The sequence below is a fragment of the Ursus americanus genome, chromosome 4 (assembly GCF_024610735.1).
Source record: "Ursus americanus isolate L20-20 chromosome 4, mUrsAme1.1.p, whole genome shotgun sequence".
Classification (NCBI taxonomy): domain Eukaryota; kingdom Metazoa; phylum Chordata; class Mammalia; order Carnivora; family Ursidae; genus Ursus; species Ursus americanus.
The window spans coordinates 98,026,152-98,049,000 of NC_142130.1; the positions used below are offsets into that span (position 1 = coordinate 98,026,152).

Consider the following 22,849-nt stretch of genomic DNA (forward strand, 5'->3'; position numbering starts at 1 on the left):
CAGACCCCGGCCCACGCCGAGCCTGCCGACCTGTGCCACCTGCGGCCACTCCCATGTCCTGGTTGTTGCCAGTGGACACCAACACGTACCGCGGTTCCGCAGGATGGGGGTGCCTCCTGTGGCTGTCTCCCCTGGCTGTCTCCCGTGGCTGTGTGGCACCGTATCAACGTGACTTCCAGATCACCCGTGACACGGCCCGCGGGAAACAAACTTACGTTAAAACTCAGAGATGCCTATTTCCCGGCTCTGTAGATGGCCCCCTTCCGTGAAGCCGCCTCGTGTCTTCCGAAAGCTGCTTAGGTTGCGGGGCAGGGGCTGGGGCGGGGAGGGCCATGGACACACGGCCAAAAGGTGAGGAAGGACAGAAGCGCGCCACGGCCCGCGGTCACGTGGACCCTCCGAGGGTGCACAGAGCCCAGCTTCCACGCAAAGCCTCGACTGAAGGTTTATTTATTTTTTCTGTACACACGATTGGGAAACAATATCATCAATGGGATATGATTTTATACCCTGATAAGTTCAAATATAAATAAATTTGTGCCACAGTGAGATTACCACTCTAAGTTTTACAGGAAAACGCACCCAACTTCTTCATAAGGCCCAAGCCATTGCTTCTTCAGGTCTGTGCCTCAAGGGCAGACACATCTGAAGGGGGAGGCTGTCCCTTCTGATGCGTCCGTATTGTCACCTGACCATACCTATTATTTCAATAGCAGAAAACAACAGTGGATTTTCGGTTAATGGGCGAAATTGTCAGGGATTGCGAGCCCCGTCCCCGGAGGAGCCTGACAGAGGAGACGTGATTTGGGGATGTTTCCCTGTGGTTCAGACAGCGTTCTCTTCACCAAGCGCCCTAACCCTCAGCAAACTTGGGGTTCATGACTGTCGTGGTGGCGCTCTTGAAAAGGGGGTTATCCTGGCGGGAAAAGCAATGCAACTCGTCAGTGGAGGGGAAGAAAGAGCCAGGAGTGGGGGTACCTTCCCCCGGCTCCCAGCTCTGAGGACGAACTACGGGGACAAGTGCACTTGCAGGGGGACGGTCTCGACCCCCCAGGGACAGGCACTCACGTTGTTCCACTGGGACTTGAGCTTCTCCTTCTCGAATCGCTTGTACTCCCGGAGGTCACTCAGGTGGGTCAGAGCCTTCCAGATGGCCAGCAGAAGGATGCCGATGAGCACGACTCCTGACACGGTGCCCCCCACAATGAGGGCGACTTGGGGGCCCCCCACGCACTCTGAGGCAAAGAGGAAGCACACAGACGTGAGTGTCAGACCCTCCCCGGCTCACCCAGCCCCATGGGTGCCCTGCCCAGGTCACTGCCCGGTGCTGACGTGGACCTCTGTGCTCACCATCAAGGCAACGGGCGTGAGGGAGCGGCCAGCCCCGGCCAGCGAGCACGGCCAGGTCCTGGGGCTCCGCAGGAAATTTAAAGTCCCCTTGTTTACACAGAAAGAAGATGGGGCTCAGGATGCCCGTAGCCAAGGCAGAGCTTACACAAGACACCAGCCTCCTGACTCGGTTGCCACCAGCTGGGACAGCCGATGGCCCCACCACCAAAACTCGCTGAGACGGAGCTCGTCCTCAGGCAGGAAATGGTGCCCAGCTGCCACAGCTTAGCTGAGTTTGGGGATGAGGACTCAGCTGGTAAAAGCCTTCCCGAGGAAACCAGGTGGGGTCCTAATGCCCCGACATCATCCTTCAGGGCTGGGGCCGGGGTGGGCCACACCTCAGCCCCAGACCAGGGGACAGAGCCCTTATTTGCCTGCCCCTGGACACCCATGTTTCTCTATGCTCCCTCCATCATCCTGGCCTTTCTAGGGGGCCCTAGTGTCCTATGGAGGGTGAACAACTTGGCCACAGCGGCACAAACCCAGACGTGACCCCAGATCTCCCCATCAAAGAAACCCAGTGAAAGCTCCCCACGCTGGCGGGCCGCAGCCACACAGAGGCCCTGAGCCCCACCTGCCTTCTTGGGTTCCCACTGGGGGAGGGCAACTGGGAGCAGGTCTCAGTCCTGCAAGGGCCCTGGTGCATGGCTTGCCCACTGCTGCTGCAGCTACCCAAGGGGCTGGGCCTCCCCGCCCCGTGCTCCCGTTCCCTCAGCCTCTCTGAGCAGGAAGGAGGGGTGCTAAGCATCTCTGTGCCCCGCACGCCCCTGGGTGCTGGTTGTCCGCAGCTCTGAAACCCATCCCACCATGCTCCCAAAGCCCCAGCACCCACATGTATCCGCCACTGTCACTCACCCAGAGTGCCTCCTAAAAACTGGCCTCCTTCCTGCTTCCTCCATGTTCCATTCAAGAGGAGGCTCTGTCCATGCCGCCCCCATACCCCTGCCATCTCCACACATGTCCTCTCCACACCGCAGTGCCCACATTCCACAGCGGTCCCTCGTGGGTCTGCATTTGGCTTTCGAAAATGCAGCTCTGATGGCTAACTGTGTCTCCATCCCCGTGGAACATGAGCCCCATGAGGACAGGATTGGTGTCCCCCTGTCTTCAACCATTACTGGGCCAGGTATGGCCCCAGAGCCCAGTGACGGACCAGCAAGCAGCATTTAGGAAGGCGTGCCTCCTGGGCTCCTGGCCCCAGGCCCACCTCCAGAGCTGAGATCCGAGCCCACAGTGGTCCTCACACAGCTCTCCGTGGACCAGCTCTTGGGACCCATGCCTCCAAGCCCCAGGCAGCTGTCCAGTGGTTGGGACCCAGCCCGGAAGCGTCCCCTGGTTCAGAACAGCGCTGTCATGCGGGGACAAGCCATGCACCGCCTCTCACGGCTCACCACGTAAGCCAGGGAGAGGGGCCAGGGTAGGACCACGGCTGTAGACATTTGCCTAACCCCCAGGCCAGCCTTCTGAGTGGGGAGAGGCGCCCTGGCCGGTGGCGGAGGCCCCGGGTCCCCGCGGGCCCCACCTCGCTTGTCGTCCACGTGGATGTCGTAGCTGTCCCTGCCGACCCGCTGACGCAGGGTGTAGGTGATCCAGCAGCCGTCCTGATCCCGCTCCTTGCACCTGCGGCCTTTTTCCGGGGGGGCGCTCAGCTGGCCCACATTCTTGCACAGCATGCTGCAGTTCTTCCCCGACGGGCCCTGGTCAAACTTCAGGCAGTGGGCACAGGCGCTGCGGAGGAGCGTGAGTGTGAGCACAAGCGCACACGCCTGAGAGCTCGGTGCCAGGCGGTGGGAGAGGTCTGGGGGGGGTTGGGTGCCAGGCGGGGCTCCCCGGGGGGCGGGCAGGTGCCTGGCGGGCAGGGCCTGCAGTGACATGGGCGAGGGCCACAGGGAGGAGGGAGATGCTCACGGAGGAGCCCTGGGGAGCTGGAGAGCAGCGCGGAGTGCGGGTGGGGCGGGGGCACTCACGTGTACCGGCCGCAGGGCGACGGGCAGCCCAGGCACTCCAGGCACAGGGGTGGCTGGTAGCCCGCGTCGCACTCGCACACGTTACAGCGACACCGGCCGCGCCCATTGCACTCGAAGCCCTCGGCGTTCAGGCAGCCCCTGGTGGACCTCTCGCACTGGCACGCGGAGCCCTCATAGTGGTCCTTGCAGTGGCACTTGCCACAGTCGCAGATGCCCCGGTCTGCAGGACAGAGGCCAGGACTCAGCCTCGCCCCTCCATCTGTCCCCACCTGCTCGCCCGGATCTGCCTGTCCCTCGGTCCACACCCCTGCTCGCCCGGGTCCGGCTGTCTGTCCACTCCACCGCCATTCCTCCGCCCACACCCCACCCACACCATGCTTACCGTCACCCCCGCAGACCCGCCCGTCATAGCGCTCGCAGTTGACGTTGTCACACTCGCAGTAGCGCCCGAAGATCTTCTTGTTGGGAACGTCGCTCCGGTGGCACACGCACTGCCCGCAGAGGCAGTCCCCCAGCCCCGAGCAGATGATGGAGTTGTTGTCCCGCCGGCAGCTGCCCTCCAGCTCCTGGCTGCTCCGGCCGTGCGTCTGGCACTCACAGTGCTTCCCGATGTAGCCAGCCTCGCACCTGCGGCGGGAGCGGCCCGGCTCCGGTTCCGAGGGGTACGCAGCACTACCGGCCCCCTCTCTGACTCCACCGGCCTTGGCTGAAACCACTCCTCACCCCCTCACCTGCAGATCCCACACTCCAGGAAGCCCTTGCCGCCACAGAGGCCACGGTCCCGGCTCAGGTCCCGGCAGTGGCACTCGCACTGGGGGAGAACACGCACGGTCACCGTGTCTGTGAAGCCTAGTGCGCGGATGACGAACGACTGCTCCTGGATGCACTCCGTGGCTGTGACCTTCACCTGGAAGGTAATCTGTCGTGCAGAACAGCAGGGCTCAGGCGAGGCTGGGACGGTGGGGCCACACCCCGCTCCCATCTGCTGGCCTTGCGGCCTGGACACGGGTTTGTCCAGGAGCCCGGCTGGAGCAGGGGGAGGGTCCCAGCCTTTACCAGGGCCCCAGGAGGGAGGGCAGGGAAGTGTGGGGAGGGGAGGCAGGAAAGAACACAGATCAGTCTGCATTAATCCAGGACTTGGGACTTGACATGAGAAAAGAGAGAAGGACGTCTGGAGCCCCAGAGAGGGAGGTGCGGGAATAGGGGGCGGCAGGCCCACTGGGGCCTTCCCAGCCCATGCTGCTCCCCACACACATCATCTTCTGGCTTCCTTTAGGCTGGGGGGGGGTTGTCTCTAGAACATTTTTAACATACATGTGTTAGAAAGGAGGTTTAGTGACTTTGGAAAGGACATAGATTTTTCTCCTTATGTCTGGAACACTGAGATACAGGAATCCTGCAGGACGCCCAAGACTCTGGATATGGACTTGTGCCCTGACCGTGAATAAGGGGAGAAGACCATGCCCCGGGGGACCAGGTGGGACACAGCAGAGTTCCCGCCACCCACCTGCACCCCTGAGGTCAGCAGCTCGGAGCTTCAAGGAGCAGGGACTTGTCAAAAGCAAGCCACACCCCAGATAAAACAAAATGAATTGCTATAGGGGACATTCAGGTAGAGCAGAAATACCAGGAAAAATGTGTAAGAAGCAATCAGCCCATCATAGGATTGAATAAATTCCCGTGTGAGTCGCCCCGTGTGAGCAAGAGGTAGCTCAGTAAACATCTATATGCAACATTTAGCAAGTGACAGAGTTGAAAGAATCCCAATGTCCTATTTAAAACCACAGTAAAAGCAAGTATTTTTGCTGAATATTAGTTCACAGCCAGGAAAAGGAAAAATGTAATTTTTATGATCATAATAAAATAAAAATATTATGGAAATAACTCAGCGCCTAGTTCTGATCATCCGTGTGGCCCATGCTTTAATATCTTTGTCAGAAAGCAAAAACAGAGCGCCTGGCTGGCTCAGGCAGTAGACCATCTGACTCTTGACCTCAAGGTCATGAGTTCAAGCCCCACATTGGGTGTGGAGCCTACTTAAAAATACATAGATAAAATAAAACACTTAAAGAAAAAACCCCAAAACCTCAAAACAGAAAAATCCGGAAACCAGACCAAAGCAAACCAGACGTGCTGTGTTGATAAAGGACTCCCTTCCTGGTCGGGTCGCGCTGCCCGGCATCTGCCCCCAGGGGGCGCTGCCACCCCCTCCATGCTCGGTCCACACAGGGGGAGCCCGGGGCTGAGCCGTGTGCCTCTCCCTACCACGCGAGACACAGCGTTACACAAGCAGCGTCTGGCCGCCTTGGAAAGAAGCAGATTGGCGGCAGACGCTGGCCCCTGTCCCTTGCTTGTCCCTGTGCCAGCGGTGGGCCTGGCTGCACCCCGAGCTGTCCCTGGGAGAGAACCTTCCAGAAGGCTGGGACGGGGTCTCACCGGGACGTTGATCTGGACGCCGTCGCAGTCCCCTCTGGGCTGGTCCACCTGCGACACCCCGTTACTGCAGAAGGAGTCATAGGTGACTCTCAGGGTGCTGGGGACCATGTTGTGGTCCAGAAAGACCCTGGAAGAGAGTTTCTGGGGGGAAAGAGCGGCTGTGGGTTAGGGGCCTTCCCGGCCGATGGCGCTGACACCTCGGCATTGCTCATCCCTCCCTCCGCCCCTGCGCCCACGGAGAGCTGGGGAGGCAGCAGGTCCTGCGCCCCCTGCGGGCAGTGGTAAAGCTACCACTGCCACGGCCCCCCAGGACAGGCCACAGCCACGAGGATGGGGCCTGACGGTCCCACCCACCACCATGCGTCCAGCGCCTGGCACGGGCTAGGAGCTGGGGAAACTGCGTAAACAAGTGAGAGACAGAGAGACAGAGACAGAGAGGGAGAGACAGAGAGAGACAGAGGCACAGGGAGGGAGAGACAGAGACAGAGAGACAGAGAGAGAGACAGAGACAGAGACAGAGACAGACAGAGACAGAGAGGGAGAGAGACAGAGACAGAGAGACAGGGAGAGACAGAGGGAGAGACAGACAGAGACAGAGGTGAGTGAGCAGTGACGGTGTCGTGGGGGTGAAGCCACGGGGGGGGCCTGCCTTGGGGGTTTCGGGCCCCACAAGGGCACGAGGAGCAAACAGGACCAGCGCTCTGGCTGAATTCGAGGGCCCGGCACTTCCCGGTGCTCTCAGTCTGCGGTGCCTGGGGAGGCCCCCAGGACTGTGGCCCAAGAGGAGGCCGGTGTGCGTGTTTCAGGGAGGGCAGAGGTGAGGGTTGGGCAGGGCACAGACCACGCCATCCCCAGGGGGAGGACCTGGCTGCCCCCCGGGAGGAGCCAGGGTCCGTTAGTCCAGGAGGCCTGCGGCGGCCCTAGGAGGCAGGGCTCGTCCTGGCGGACCAGCCTCGCGCTGCCAGAGGCAGGGAGGGCAGGGGTCTGCCCGGCCCCGGGGACCCGCGGAGCGCCAGGGCACCCACGTTGTACGCGTTCTTGATGAGCTGCACCACGTTGCTGGAGTCATCCGACAGCTCCCCGACCGCGGACTTGGGGATGACCTCTGTGAGTTTCTGTTGGGCACGGAGACCAGACCCGTCTCAGCCAGAGCCCTGGGGCCACGGGAGCCACAGGGTCCCTGGGGTTTGTAACACCCCTGGGGTTTCCTTCTTGCTGGTAAAACGGCCCAGACTGTCCCCCCCAGATAGTGTCGCTCTCCATTAAGACGGCATGTGGTCAGTGGCTCGGGAACAGCCGGTTCTCTTGCTGTGAACACTCCTCCGTGGCCGACGTCCAGCTCGTGGCCTGCTGGGAAGAGCTGTGCCCCGCCACCATGACCGAGTGTCCCCACCGTGTGGATATGTCAGGCACGGCCCAGGGCAGAGAGTCACAAAATGTGCCAACACCATCAGGAGGGCATGAGGGGTGAGCGTTTCAGAGTGTTGATGTAACTTAAGTTTAGTAATGACCGTGTGAAGCAGGAATGGGAGAGGGCTCCAGCAGGCCGGGGGGCCCGCGGCGCCTGAGCGTGGGCAGGCTGGAGCGTCTGTAACGCAGACAGGCCTGGGGCCAGCCTCCAGGACACTTCTGTACCCCCTCTTCCCCTCACACTATCTTTCACAGAAGACTGAATCATCACTGTACCTTATGAACTGATGGTTGGGTCACTTCTCTGCCCCAAAATCTCCCCCCACCCTCTCGTGACTCCCCAGATAGAGTCCATGTACCTCCATGGAGCCCGCAAGGCCCGCCACAGCCCGGCCACCAACACCCTGTGGCCTCCACCATCCTCTCCCCTCCACCCCGGGTGCAGGACCCCCCCTCATCCCGCCCCCAGCCTCCGGGAAGCTGGGCTCTCCCCCATCCTGTCCCTCCAACCTGCTCTTCCCTCGGTGTGGGGCACCAAGGACAGTCTAGCAAGTGCCGTCCTTACAGGCTCTGGGTTGCCTTAACACCCCTCACCCAGGAGCCGCATGAATGAGGGTCAGGAAACAGGCTCAGAAAGGCCTGGGACCTGCCGGGGCGTCATCCACGCTGGCAGGTTTGCGGTTCAAAACTCCTGCTTCTACTCCATCACCGTGCTGTCCTGCCCAGATCGCAAATAACCGGGACCTGCTGTGCCCCCTAGTAGGGCCTGCCAGGTCCTGATGGCTGCACCCAGTCATCAGCCCTGCACGCAGCCCCTCTCCCTGTGGTTTGGCAAGTGTCCACTCACTGCCCACCTCAGGGGGTCTCCTAAGCCTCTGCCCCTGCCCCTCCTCTGTGTCTCCTGGAGGGTCCTGTCCTGTTTTGGAGTCTGGAAAACTGACAGCAGGAGCTGCCGGTTCTCGGCCTTGGTGTTGGCCACCGCCCCCCAGCACCCCCCTCCCCGACAGAAGCGGCAGCAGACCCCGCCCCAGCAGAAAGCAGGACCCAGGGAGGGCGGGGGCCAGCAGGTGCGCTTGCAGCTCACCAGAGCCGAGAGGAGGCCAGCCCGCGCCAGCACGGACGGCGCACACACAGTGCGGGACAGAGGGCAGGAAGGGCAGGAGAGAAGCTGCCCTCAGAACAGAAAGTTCCCCGTGCTCTACAGGAATTGAACAGGAACAGTCATTCCGTGAAGTCAGGACAGACCAGGGTTCCCGAAGCAGAGAAGGAAGTGCAGTCAGCAAGCAAAAGCAGCTTCCCCTGGGGGACAGCGCTGCCCGCGCCGTTTCGGGGCGCAGCCCTGTGCACCTGACGTTTGATGGAAGTGCTGACGTTGCAGTGTGCGTGCATTTAAACCAAGAACTGGGTCTGCAGAAAGACTCGCTGTGTTGGGGCAAACGTGACGCACTGTGGCTGCGTAACCATCCACCCCCTGCCCGCCCCCGGGCCAGCCGCCCGCCCTCCCGCCCGCCACCCGCCGCCACGCCCGTGGCCCCCCACGCGCTGCTCAGGACCCCGCTCCACCAACCTCGTAGGTTTTCACCATTCTCTTGGTCACCGCGAAGATGGGCTGGATGTTGTTTTCAGCCAGTTTGTGTGCCAGCTGGCCCACCGACGGGTAGTCCTGGAGGGGAGGTCTGGTCAGACGCCCCGGAGGTCAGGGACAGAGCTCCAGGCCCTCCGTCTGCTCCACCTAGGGCCCAGAGGCCTAGACCCCCCACCCCCCAACAATTCCAAGGTGCGATGTCAGCTCACAGCGGGAGAAGTAAGTTCCTGGATGGGGACCAGACCAGAGGACACTGACCCCCCCACAGCCCCCTGGACTCCCTGTGCTGCCAGCTCCCCGCTCCCCTGGGGCAGAGCCCCCAAGGCCACAGCCAGGGGACACGGGACACGGGACACGGGACACGGGGACATGGGACACGGGAGGGCCACTCACGAAGTCGTTGCTGCGCTTGTATATGTTGTCCTCCAGATGGCAGCGGCCGTCGTTGGGGGTCAGGATGGCACCCAGCTTCCCGTCGCCTGCGAAGTGGAAGCCATCGTCCGTGGCGAACACCAACAGCCGAGTGACGTTGCGCCAGCCGATTTCCTCCTGGGAAGATGGCAGGGTGACGGGCCTCAGTTTCCCCAGCAGGCAGAGGGTGGGGGGGCAGCCTCGGGGCCGGTGCCGTGCCTGCGCCCCGCTCCTGGCTCTTCTGGGGAGCAGGAGGACGCCGAGACAGGACCCCAGCTGGGACCGGCCGCGGGACTCGGGTCCCCCTGCCCGGTCGGGACTCCAGCAGCGTGGCCCGCTCAAGAAGCGCCCACGCACACGGCCGGGCGGCGGGGCTGAGGGAAAGCGCACACCCTCCGTCGGTGGCTAACCAGGGGCTGCTCCTAAGGAAACACCTCCCAACACGGGCAGAGAACCCTCAGCAACGTGTTACAACCTGGGAACACGGCAGACACAAAAGAGGACGGAAACCGCGGGACTCACAGACGGACACGGGTGAGCCAGGGACGCTGGCGACACACGCGTCGTAAAGCAGGGCAGTGCACAAAAACAGAAATGCGGGCGACGTGCCTGGGGGCCCACAGACACGCTGGGAGGCGGGAATCTGGTTGGTGAAGGTTTACAACAGGGTATCAGAGAAAATAATAATAAAATAAAAATAAAAATAAATAATAACATTAAAAAAAAACCCAAAACCAAAAAAAAGGGTGCCTGGGGGGCTCCGTCCGTTGAACATCTGACTCTGTTTTAGCTCAGGTCATGCTCTCAGGGTCGTGAGATGGAGCCCCGTGTCAAGCTCTGTGCTCAGTGGGGCGTCTGCTTGGGATTCTCTCTCTCTCTGCTGCTTCCCCCCTCACACTCTCTCTCTCTCTCTCTCAAGTAAATAAATAAATCTTAAAAAAACAAAAACCCCAAAGAGCCAGGGTGTGGTCCGTCCCAAGACACTTACAGCATAGAAAGAGCTGGTGGGACCAGCAGGGTCCGCGAGGAGGCAAGGGCAGGGTGCTGGGGCGAGGGGCCGGCGGACCCACCACTGAAAACACATGCAGGGGGATGCCGGGTGCGGATGCCCCTTCCCTGGGGGGGGAGCCAGCGGCAGGGGGTGACGCGGTCAGGAGCCGCCGGCATCAGACCGCCCCGCGCTCTTGCCTTACGAGATCATTTACTTAGACGGAGGCGTCAACAGACTCGCCCCGTGTCACAGGCCAGCGCTGAGACGTGCGGCTGCCCGGGCACCCCGGGGCGGTGGGGCCAGTGAGGGGGGCCCTGGGGCTGCCCGCTGCAGGCCCGGGCAAGGCTGGCGGCAGGCCTGGGGACAGCAGCTCACCAGGCACGCGGCCACTTGCATCATGGCATCCAGGCCGCCCTCGGGGGCGTCCAGGTTTCCGGAAATCAGCTGCTTGCCGACCTCTGTCTGGAACCGGTTGGAGTTGTTGGTGAGCCTCAGCACGTGTCTGAAGGCGAACGGGGGCTGGCACTCCTTCTCCTTGTTGGGGCACGGATTCCTCAGCTTCTCGGGGTGCGTGTTGACGAAGGGGAGCACCGTCTTGTCCACGAAGGACCCGAAGCCTGAGGGGCAGGCAGGATGAGGCAGGGAGGGCAGGCGGAGGCGGCGAGCCTGCCCGCGAGCCTCGGTTTCCCTGCTGCGAACCAGGACAGGCGAGAAACCACAACGGCACATGGGGGGCGGTCTGCACACGCCCACGTGCCTGAGTGTGATGGCAGACGTGTGTGTGGACGAACGGCGTGGGCCCTGAGTGTGTGCCCGGCACGCGGAGACAACGGCCGGGGAGGGGGCAGAGGTGAGAGGCGGTGGCCTGGGGCGTCCTGGCAGAGCCCCCCCGCCCCGTGCCCTGGCCTGCGTGGCTGTGGGGAGGCACGTGAGCAGCAGGGCCGGCTGGGACTCAGGGGGTCGCCTCACCGATGCGGCCGGACTCGGTGATTTCGTTGAGGGCCCGGAGCAGGTCGCCCCCCAGCTTCTTGACGTTGATGAGGTCGTCCAGCATGGAGTAGGAGAGGTCCATCAGGTAGTACAGGTCGATGGGGTAGCCCTTGGCCCGCCGGAAGGTCACGTTGAAGGCAGCTGCCTGACCTGCCGGCAGAGACGGGGCAGAGTGAGGGCATCTCGGGGGCACCCACGTGTCCCCCACAGGTCCCGAAATGCTCACGACTGCCCCCTCCTCTGAGGCCCATGGACGGGTCACAGGGCACCCAGCTAGCCTGGAGTTTCGGTAAGGAACACACACTCCCAGATAGAACGTTCCAGGCATGGTTCTACCGCTGAGTGCAGGCTGTTCATCTCACTGTTGAGATGCAGGTGTACCTGGCTGCCCCGGCAAGCCTGCTCCACCCCCCGCACCCGCACCCCGGCCATCCTGGTGCAGGCCTGGGTCCCAGCCCCAGGTGCTCAGCAAACAGGTGACGGGAGGATGAATGCTTGAGGGAGGGGTGACTGAAGCGTCTATCTGTCCATGCCTCCAGCCGCCAGCTCCCTGCTGGGCTGCCGTCTCGGTGCTGTTACAGGGCACGCCCCACCCCAGCCCTGCCCTGCCTGTCCCCACGGTCCTGCTCATTCTGCCCTGTCTGCTTTCCTGTAGGGCACTTCTGGGAGTGCTGACAGGTTCTGTGGTCCAGTCCGTTTGAGCAACACTGAAACAGTCACTCAGATTCCCTGGCTACAGGACTTGACAGAGCCTTTACTCTGCCAAGAGCACCTGGCGTTCTGAGAGTGGGATAGAGTAGTGTTTCCCAGATGGTTCCCTCTCCCATTTGGAAAGGACACAGAGCAGAAGCACACAGCCGCAGATAGCGCGTGTGGGGCGTCCTCCTGCAGGCAGAGGGGAGAGGCCCGCAGGGGAGCTCCAACTGTTCTGGAGCTTTCCAACAGGCCTTGGGTCTCGCCTCCCTGCTGTCTGACCTGGCGGGGGGACGCTTGTGCCACCCACACCCACACCCACACCCACACACACGCACGCACACACGCAGGCTCAGCCCCCACTGAGGCCGAGCCTACCTGGTCTCAGGTAGAGTGTCACTTTCTGCGGGGACAGCTGCTGCTGGCTGCCCTTCTTGTCCTCCTGGGTCTCAGCCAGGCTCCTGGGGTCCATGATGTCGTCAGCCGCACATCCCTTCAACAGTAGCTGCTCCCGGGTGTCACAGCGAACAGAGTCCGGCTCCCCTAGCCCAGTGAAGTTCTGGGGGGGTGGGGGTCAGGAGAAGGTCAGAGAAAATGTGGGGGCCACACTGTGGGCGCTGCATGAGATGGACTCTCGGGCATTCGAGGAGGCTGCCTGTCCTCGTTTGCACCTGTGATTCAAGATAGACGTCCTCTTGGGTGGGCGTGGGTGGGAGGCTGGGCAGCTAGGAAGACACCCACCCTCCGACGGCCTCTCCATGAGGCTCCTAGATCACCCCAGCCTGGGAACAGGGCGCGTGCCCCCCACTGCCTCCAGCAGCAGAGATGACTGAAGGACCCATGTCTCCAGCCCCAGGCTGGCCCCTGGGTTAGGGTTAGCCTGCTGGGGCACCTGGCCAGCAGTGGCCGGGGGTGGCCGGGGGTGGCAGGGGTGGCCGTGCCCACCAGCCACAGAAGCGTCGGTGGAGGGGTCCTCCCGAGAGAAGACACGTGGGACCCCAGGGGCCCTGGCACGCAGGCCGGCACTCTGGGCCAAGCCCCTCAATGTTCGGAGAGGAGTGTGGGGGTCCTGGGTCCACAGCAATGTCCTCAGGCCCACTTTGCCCCTATAAACGGGGCAGGAGCAGGGCCCCCATTCCATGCGTGCTCGCACGAGGCCAAGGAAGGGCACAGACACCTCTCTCTGCTTCCTTTTACGGAAGGGGACTCAGGAAGGGCAAGGCAGCCGTGCGGGGGCCAGCTAGATGCGGCAGGGGCTTCGGCTGGCCACAGTGGGGTGGGAGGGCTGGCGCTTCCCCCTGGAATTTTGTCAATGCTTGAGGAACTTGAGAAATCAAGGGAACGCCCCAGGAACCGACAAAAGCCTCCCACGTAATCCGTGTGTAAGCTAACCAGGCTAACCGTATTTCCTTCAACTCTAACAAGCTCACGGATGGTGACGGGGACTCCAGCCTGCTGGGGGACGTTTCACCCCCAGGGCTGTGGTCACACTGCATCTAAGGGGAGAGGCCACACCCCACACCCCACTGTTCTGTAGGCTGCTTGTGGCCGAGGCTGGGCCACTCTGTTGGCGGGCCACTCAGAAGCTCCCGTCCGAGCACTGCGGGAGGAGAAAATGAGGAAATGTGTTGCGGATGTCAGGAGCCCCACTTCTCCTGAAACGGAACCAGGAACCTCCTGAGAAATGTCAGTTCCACACTTGGGGCCAGGACGTGGGGCTGGGCCTGGGGCATCTTATTCTAGAGTAAGGAAACGCTCAAAAAAAATGACGAGGGGCGCTAACGGGACACAAAGCCGGCCTGGGGAGGGGGGCTCCCCGCGGCCAGATCTGGAACTCTTTGAGTCTCAAGATGACAGTGATACGCTATGCGCTACTGAATAAAATAAAACTCTAAAACTCCACGGGTCCCCGCGGGTGGGAGAGAGAGAGACGGGGGAGGAGGAAACCCCTCGTTACATTAGAAGGCGCTACAGGAGTTTCTGAGCTGGACGGCAGCCCTCGCGGGACTGACTCAGGCGTCAATCACCCGACGGCGCTAACCTTAGGGGGCGTGAGCCTGATGGGAAGCGGAAGGCCTCCTGGCCTCGGCGCATCTCCCCACAAATTAGTTACTCACTGCAAAGAGTAAATAGTGACATCATGGTGGAGAAGTCTGCCGGATGCCACCTCGGCTGAGCAGTCCAAGCGAGGTCACCCATGCCGGGACACAGCGACTGCGTGAGCCCCGTGGGGGCTCCTGCCAGACGCAGGCCCTGGACCCAGGCAGAGGGAGCACGGGGCCTTCCGCAGGGCTGCTGTTCTGCACTCAGGAATGTCAAGGGTGTTCACGACAGAGCTGAGGGAGGAGAGCCTTCCTGATGTCATGGCTCCAGGAGACCAAAGGGACAGGACAGCCCCGGGCAGAGTGGGGTCTGGGTCGTCACAGCCCGAGGCAGATGCTGTCAAAGGCATTATTGGAACAGCTGGAAAAATTTGCGCAACGGAGGTGTGGGTCTCCAGCCAGCCCTGCAGCATCAGAACCTCAGGAAGCCCCAGGGCTGGAGGGCATGCTCGGGATCTCGGGGTTCTCTCCAGGGGGAGGGTGGGCCTGGGACAGGAGCTGTCAATTTGGGGACAGTGCCCTGCCTGCCTTGGGCCTCTGCCCTTCTTCCCAGAAGGCCTCACGGCTAAAACACAAACACAACAAAAGACAGCAGAGGAGCTGGGATCCCCGAGCGGAGCTTCCCACACCTTCTCCACTGAAAGCTGTCCCTCTCACTTCCCTGTGTGCGTCCTCGTGTCCTCTGGTCGGGGCTCCTGCCTGGGCTGGGGCACGCAGCCACCCCGGGTGGGGCCGAGTCTGTCTGTCTCTCAGACAGGCCATGCCCCCGGCCTGCTCCTGCCCCCCAGGAGACAGAGTGGTGGCGCCCCTGGGTGCCAGCAGCTCCAGAGGCAGAGGGAGGGTGCCCAGTCCGGGGCACGGGTACGGGGGACAGGCACGCCAGGCACGAGGACCCTTGGGGCGACACGGGGTACAGCGGCTCTTACCAGCTTCTGGCACCAGGCACAGCCAGGGCCCGACTCCACACAGTCCCTGCAGGTGCTGACCTTGTACTTGGTGCACTCCTGGCACAGAGCTGGGGCAAGAGGACACGGCTCCGTGAGAGGGGCCTGCCCGTGAGCCCAGCCACACAGACCGCAGGTGCTCAGGCTGCCTTAATTGGGGGGGGGGGCAGGAAGCCCAAAGTGGGGGGGGGAGGGTCCACAGGAAGACCAAGAAGGGTGGGAGGAAGGCAGGCTCGTGGAGCCACGCCTCCAGGGGCTGCAGAGCGTGGGGACACTGAGGCCACTGTCTGGGACTTGCTCCTGTGGCACAGTCCTTCCAAAGTGGCCACTGGAACTCAGCCCAGGAGCATGGGGGGCAGGCCCCTTTCTTTCTGACCCAGGATGTTGAGAACTCACCTGACCAGGGGAGGAGCAGACCCCCCAGCGTGAGCAGCAGGGCTGGTGCCTGGCGCAGCATGGCCTGTGGAAGGACGGGGTCAGTGACAGGGCCTCGGACCCCGGACGCTGGGGCTGGCCATCCTTCCCACGCAGAGCTGGCAGGGCCCTGTCCCTGCCACCCTGGCTGGGGAGCACCGGGGCGAACCCCATCCGGGGCCCTCCACCAACGGCCTGAGTGGTGCAGCGTGGGCCCACGGGGCTTCTGAGGACGAGCCCAAAGCACACGTGTGTGTGCCCACCACGTGCACGGTGCACACACGCATCACAGGTCTGGTGCTGCATGCTCTGGGTCATGCCTGAGTCCCCAGGGAACTGAGTGCTGAGCTCTGAGCAGGGCCCCGCTCGTCCCGGGCCTCCTGCTGGCTGCAGAACCAGGAGCAGGACGAGAAGTAGCCGGAGTGCCTCCCGGACGCCAGGCCCGAGCCGGCCGCCTGCTCAGAGCCCCTGCAGGAGGGCCAGCGAGCACCCAGAGTCCATGTCTGCCATGCCCGAGGCCACAGCTCTAGGTGACCGTGGTTTTGTTTGGACACACCTGCTGTCCTTAAAAACCCAGCACTTGAGGCAAGCCGTGGACAGGGCCTGGTCACTGATGGATCCCGATGCCCCCAAAGGCAAGGTCGTTGGGGGAGGCCTGGTGTTCAAGTTCGTGTTCTGGGTCCTCAAGGCCCACAGGGCGCCCTCTGACCCACTGACGGCTGGGCAGCGGTCAGCATGGGCCACATCGCCCTTGCTGGGATGCCACACCCTCCCCTGAAACTGCCCCGAGCTGGGGGCTGCCAGATCTGGGCTGGGCCCAAAGCAGGAACGCCCCTCCAGGTGGGCACCCCCGTCTCAGAACTCTGTAGCTGGCTGTGGTCTTTTTACCTGACCAAGAGAGCAGACAAGGTGCAGAGAAGCCAGGAATCAGGGGTGGCAGGGAGGAAGGGGCCTGTTCGATCAGAAACAAAGATCAATACAGACCACCCAGAATGTGATGTGAATGCCAGCTCCTCTCCCCAGGGCAGGCCTTTAAGGCTCCCGGGCTTGCTGGTGGGGGGTTTGGAGAGTATCCTCAGGGTCAGCAGAGGCCCTGACCCAGGACCGTGTGGTCCCCGCCTCGGCCTGTGGGGCTCCAGGGGTGGCCCGTAGGGGGGTCCCCCCTTTGCTCTCCCGTAACAGCTGCCTCTGTGCCTGGGGGGGGGGGGGCTCTGGGTGAAGGAGAACCGGCCAGGGGCTCGCAGGATGGGGTCCAGCGCCTTGAAGCCCTGCCCAGACTCAAGCTCCTGTATTTTTGGAGGTGACCTTCCTGCTCCTTGGTCCCCACCAAGATTATAATCAGGACCCAGAAATGTCAAAACAGAACACTCCATCCTTCCCGTTTGGGGTCAAAAGCAGAAGCCACAGAGTGCAGTGGCTTCCTGGGTCATAGCCGCGGCTGGATGGGCCGGGGAGGCAGCCTGGGTTCACGCTAGGCCGTCGTGTCTCCCAGCCAGGCGTGTGGGGCTCAGGCCGAGGCCAGCTGGGGCCAGTCCCAGCTTGGTTCTGGGTCCCTCCAAAGTTCCACAGTGGACTGCCCGTGCTGCCTTGAGTGCCCCACTAACCCTGGGCCAACCCGGCCACTGCCCCAGGCACTCTCAGCCTCTGGGGACCCTCCACCCCGCCCCGACGCTGCTCCACGTGGAGGGTGGGAGCTCCCTCCCCAAGAGACCCAGCCAGGCCCGTACTCCAGCAGGGTGAGCTTGTCCTGTGGTTCTGGGGCAGGGGCAGCCCCACTCGCTCTCCTGTGGCCACAGACTGGGCCTCCAGACATTCTCAACAACCAGCATGTAAGCTCCAGGGGCCCTTGTGTGGGAAAACCAAGGCCCCAAGCCGCAGCAGAGTGTGGACCTGGGTGCCAATTCGGCCAGCACACCCCTCCCCCAGAAAGGGAGAGAGCCTCGCTTACGGTAAGACAGCGCACAGACTGCGAGGTCCTGAACCTGACCATATGAAGCTGGGCGGAGGTGGGGAGCTGCCCTCTCCTGAAGCGCTCCTTGCCCACTGGAGCACCAGGGGCTGCCATGGGGAAGCCTGCCATGGGGATGGCTGCCACGGGGATGGCTGCCACGGGGATGGCTGCACCCCAGCCCGTGAGTCCCCCAGCCCGCGGGGGCAGGATGCCTGGACACATGACAGCTCTGGGAGCTCAGAGCCGGCAGCCAGTCCTCCTTCGCCTCAGGCAGGTGGGGCTGGGGCAAGCTCCCTCCTCGCTGGGCGTCAGGAGGCGGTGGCTGCCGTGCACGGGCCCAGCAGCCAGGACTGGGCCTTGGAGGCCGGGCCTTGCCTGAGACCGGCATCGGGGAGCTGCCCAGACCGAGGCCCTTCTGAGCGTTGTCCTGCAGGCCGGCCCTGCACGGGTGCGCAAGCCCGGATGGCGGGTCCGCCTAGTCAGCATGTGCTGCCTTGATTTCTCCCGGGACCAGAGGGGCTCGTGGGTCCACCCCGGCTCCAGGTGCAGGACAGGCTTGGATAGGGCTCGTCAGCGGTGCCACAGGACTGGCACCCACGGGCCCTCGACTTGTAGGGACACGGGCACGGGAGCAGGAGGGCACATGGGAGGCCCAGGCTGAGCCTGCGCGAGGAGGGGGGCGGGGAGTGCAGGCTCTAGGCGCAGCCAGGCCTCTGGCCCAGCCGGTGGGGCTCAGGCCCTCCCCGCCACCCTGCCACCTGAGGGAGGCACCCCACTCCACTGGCCCTTCGGCCTTAGCTCCCCTGAGAGAAGGGCGGGCTGGTCACGGAGACCCAAGGTGCTTAAGAAAGGCCCTCGGGGCTGTGAGGACTTGCAACACGGCCACCTTGCACGCCCCCGCCCGCCAGGGCCTTGCTGGCGCAACTCGAGGGCATCTGGGGGAAGTCGTGGGTCTGGGAGTCCCCTGTGGGGTGGCTTCCCGGAGACCCCACGACCCAAGCCTGGCGCTCTCCCTGCCCTAGTCCCGGGGGCCCCGAATGAATGCAGTGAACCAGGGTCACCTGCAGAAGGAGAAAGCTCTGAACAGCCAGGTTCCGAGAGCAGAGGGAGCGTTAGAAGAACTAGGTAACATGTTCCTTCCAAATCTCTCTCTCACACACACACACACACACACACACACACACACCATATTTGGTAAAAGACCAGAAAAGCGGAAACATGAGAAAGAAAACACTTTGCTCCCCGGGCAGAGGGAGGGCACTGCCTGTGAGCTGGTGTCAGATCAGGCTTCTGGTCAAAGACAAAAGACATGCAGATGAAATGAAATCTCCTTCGGACCCACAGCCAAGGACAAACAGGGACAGACAGCTGAGACAGGACTGTCCTCCAGGAACTCACAGCTACAGGGGTGCTCACGCTTTGCTGGAGGCAAGAAGCAGCCTTAGCTTCCAATAGCCTGACCTCCAGGATCCTGTAAGTCTTTAACACAGGAAAATCCCTTTAGAAATTTCCGTTATCTCTAGGCCCCCAACGTAAAAGTTTATAACCAACCGCCCCTCACAACCCCAGCTCTTTCAGTCCACGGGTCCTGTCCGCCTGCATTCATAAAACCACCTTTTTGCACAGAAAACATCTCAAGAATTCTTTCTTGACCGTTGGCTCACATCATATCAAAAGAAGGTTTTGCAAAAGTGCAAACCCTCAGACCAGGCCACTCTCAATCCCAAGGGCTCACTGCGCCTCCAGGCCGGTGAGGTCAGAGAACCAATCCACCCAGGCGGGCCGCAGAATCAGGCGGGGGGGGGGGGGGGGAGGTGCAGGCGGGAAACTTCAAAGATCGGAGGCAGAGAAGGGGGCGCTGGGGAAACTGGGGGATGGGCACGAAGGAGCTCAGGGGATGTGATGAGCACTGGGTGTTATTACAACCGATGAATCACCGAATTTCAGAACCTCTGAAACTAAAAAAAAAATAGAGAGAGAGAGAAAACACATGGGAGATAGGGGAGGCCTCCGTACTCACCCCAGGAGCTGGAGGACTCAAAGCTGTTTCATGGAGAAATAAAGCAAATGTCTACAATGGATCTGAACGAGGCATCAGCCTTTTTAAGCCAAAAGACAGAGTGTGGAGATGGGGTCATTTCCGCTTTCTACAAAAACACACAGAATTGGACAGAAGCCACGACCACGGGAGGGGGGCTGGACCCACCGCACTCAGAGCTTGGAGGCTCCAGACAGACACAGGGGACAGAAGGAGCAGAGGCCGGAGGCGGTGTGACCTGCGTGTCCTCTGGACCCCGGCCCCACAAGTGTCTGCGAGACACGTCTGCCTCACGGCGAGAGCAGACCAGTCTGTGACGCGATGAGACGCTCTCCCACGGATTCATCGGAAGATATAAAATGCTCACTCGACATCTCACAAGTCAGAGACGAATCAAAATTGTGTTTGCGGGGAGTGAAGCCCGGTGCCCTGTGTGCCCTGGCCACGGACGGGGACCGAGGGACCATGTGGGAGGCAGACTCAGAAGTGGTGGAAAGAGCAGGAAAGCTTCGGTGAGGGAGGCAGGAAACACGCAGATAAAGGCGCACGTCGTGAGTCGGAAAACAAACAAAAAAGCTACACTGACAAACACATCAGGCCTGTCTCCTTGAAAAGGCAACCAAGTTGGTATGAGGATGGCCAAGCAGCTGTGGGAGGAGTGGCCAAGGGGGCGGCCACGCGACGGTGGGGGACGGGCGGCATGGCCGTGGCCATGGCTGAGTCAGAATGAGCGAGTGGGCTGCACACCAGCCTTCCGAGGGGACGAACAGAAGCGGGGCTTCCCCAGGAAGGGGCCTCTTCACACCAGAGGCCCACGTAGACTCCGTGTGGGGAACCAGGATGAAAACTTGTGAGTGTAAAAACAAAGGAAGAAAATACCAAGGCAGACGGACTCTAAAAGAGCCAATTCTGTGCATAAAACAGGACATGTAATAAATCCAATGCGAAAGGGCAGGGGTCATTCCGCGGCCGGGAGATCTCAGAAGTCAGCAACAAAGAGGCAGATGCCCCAGGGAGGCCATGGGCAGGGAACCGGTCATCCCAGCGGCTGACGCAGCCGACACGGGGCCTCTGGCCAGCTGCCCGCTCTGCCGACCCAGACAACGGGGCCTCCTATCTGGCTGTCCGGCTGGAAAGCATTTCTCCCATTCGGGAGGCCCTCCCAGGGGCCCCACACAGCAGAGAAAGTGTGGGACCACCTATTAGGGCATCTCAACTTTCATGGAAAAACGTAAAAACAAATGTCCCCCAGGGGCCTTCATTTCTGTCTGGGCAGTGGCACGGGGATGTTTGTGCTGAGCGAGGGACCCACGCCAGGGGCTCACGTGGCAGCAGGGGTCTGCTGGCTCCCCGACCCCCCGGGGAAGTGGGTTCTGAATCACACATTTGATTATAGAGTTCGTTGGAGTTGGAAATACAGGTCGCCCCCTGTTGTAGGGGAAGATGCAGACAGGCCCCCCATCCCCAGAAAGCAGCAGCTTCCTCCGCAGAACAGTCTGCAAGGCCCTTGCCAGTCAGCACTCCACCCCTTATGAAATCTCTAGGCAATGCCCGTGTTTGCCCGGGGCCTGCGGCCTGCACACAGGGCTGGGAGTTCCACCCGGATTTTGTGGAGGCCCAAGGCCCAGCCTTTGCGAGTTGCCTGCACAGACTCCCTCCCCGGGGCACAGCTCAGGGGCCAGGCTGAGCCCCCTCCCCATGCTTGTGCACGGGCCCCTCTGCTTCCCGCTCATGGATTCACTTACCAGTTCCTCAGAGAAACAGGTGTGAGCCCCACTGCGGTGACACCGGGCAGAGCTGGTTCCACCCGCCCGGAAACCCTGCCTGGTCACTCAGAACCAGCCCGGCCCACGGTCACCTGGACGGCAGGTGACCACAGAGTGACGCCCTGTGCCTGCACAGGATGCAGGACTGAGCGAGGGCTCAGACACTAGAACCTTCCGCGAGGACCATGAGGTGAGGGGGAGCCCAGCCCCTGGCTGCCCCTCATTGTCCACTCGGGGTCCCAGGTGGAGGCGAGCTCTGGGCTCCGGCAGGTGTGGAGAGCCCAGCTGGGGATGGCAGAATCCCGGCCGTCCCTGGGTCAGGGGGAGAGGACAGAGTGCTGGGAGCATGTGACGCCAGGGGACAGTGTAGGGTGTGGCAGTGTTGGCTGGAATCCAGGGGGACCCCAGGGTCCCGGCCCCCCACTCCCAGTCACACACCTAACATCTATCCCCGAAAACCCAGCTGTCATGGGACACTTCCACAGCATTAGGCCAGAGCTGGCGACCCTGGAGTCTAAGAGAAGAGGTGGGCCCAGCAGCAGGAGAACGTCCACGCGCGTACAAGGCACAGCTGCACGCCCATACGAACCTCACGCGCAGCACTCACGCCTGCACACCTCACACGCTCAAATACGTGAACACACGCTCACACACGATCTCACACTCAGACTCTCACACACAACACGCACAGACTCTGCGGGACACAGACCACCACGGCCAGGCTTGGGGGCATGGAGAGGAGGGGGTCTCAAACAGGAAGAGGAAGGTGGGCTGGGGCCCCCAGACTCCTTGCACAGGCCTGGCTACCCCTGCTGCGGCCCCTCCGGGAGGGTCTTGCCTGCCCGCCAGCCTCCTCCCGGCCCTGCAGGGACTTGCCCCCACATCCGGGGCTCAGTGAGTGTCCATGGCTTGTCAAGAGACCCTAGAGCCAGTGGCCGAGGCCTGTGGCTATGCCCCGTCCTCCTGCCATGCTGGCTCCGGTCCCCAGTTACAGATGCTCCCACCGTTCTGTATGGCTCTGCCCACGGTGGGCACAGCACTCCCCCTTGCTGGATTTCAGTAAGAGGGGGCCTGGAGCGGACAAGCCCGGTGGGTGACGGGGACCAGGGCTGCAGAGCCCTCTCCAGGCCTGGGCCACTCCCCAGGGAAGAGCCACAGGGCCCAGCTGTTCCCCTCTAGAAAAACAAGCCTGCACACACAGGATCCCCTGTTCACTCACCCCGCTGGTGCCCTGGCGACCTCGGTGGGGCGTCCCGGCTGGGCAGAGAGGGGGCGTCAGCTCCGTTGGTAACCCGGCGGGGCTGCCGCACGGTCGAGCAGATGGGCCAGTGAGCCCCGATGGTGAGGGCACGGCGCTTCCTGTTCCAGGCTGCTTCAGAGGAAGTAGTTACATGTGGCTGATTGCACCACAGGTGGCCCGTCAGACCCCCAGCCCTGCACGCTGCATGGGCTCCCCACTCAGGGGTGTCCGAGGAAGACTCCACAAGCAGATGAGGGACTGGCCGTTCCTCACACACCTTCCGGGGAGGAGCAGAGCAGCACGAAAGGAGGGGTGAGTACTGCGGACCAGGTTCTATGGTGGCACGAAGGACTCACCCCTGTGGGAGGAGGTGGCCGCGCCCCGCAGGGACAGAGGACCACGGACCTGCACCCTGGGACAGGGGCCCCGCCTGCGGACTGCACACACAGGAGAGGCGAGCGCGCCCGTCAGAGAAGAAGCAGAGGCGCTGGGAGTCATGGGAATAAAAGCATGACGGGGACT

The 22,849-nt window shown here is 62.3% G+C and overlaps 1 protein-coding gene across 2 annotated transcripts; it reads right to left on the minus strand.

Annotated features, from left to right (window-relative positions):
* Positions 1-434: 434 nt before the first annotated feature.
* Positions 435-22,554, minus strand: ITGB2 (integrin subunit beta 2). Of its 2 annotated transcripts, none has more exons than XM_045776904.2 (16): positions 22,307-22,554; positions 15,315-15,378; positions 14,901-14,989; positions 12,251-12,431; positions 11,159-11,329; positions 10,565-10,806; positions 9,181-9,336; positions 8,770-8,865; positions 6,818-6,907; positions 5,793-5,933; positions 4,088-4,275; positions 3,739-3,983; positions 3,357-3,576; positions 2,912-3,117; positions 1,069-1,235; positions 435-916 (listed from the first exon to the last, which is right to left on the minus strand). In XM_045776904.2, exons 2-16 carry the CDS (start codon positions 15,373-15,375, stop codon positions 854-856), a joined length of 2,316 nt encoding a protein of 771 aa, XP_045632860.2. In that variant the 5' UTR covers positions 15,376-15,378; positions 22,307-22,554; the 3' UTR covers positions 435-853. The 2 variants fall into 2 exon arrangements, with proteins under 2 accessions (XP_045632860.2, XP_087717978.1); XM_087861852.1 differs by lacking the exon at positions 22,307-22,554 and adding an exon at positions 19,304-19,369.
* Between the last annotated feature and the right edge of the window lie 295 nt (positions 22,555-22,849).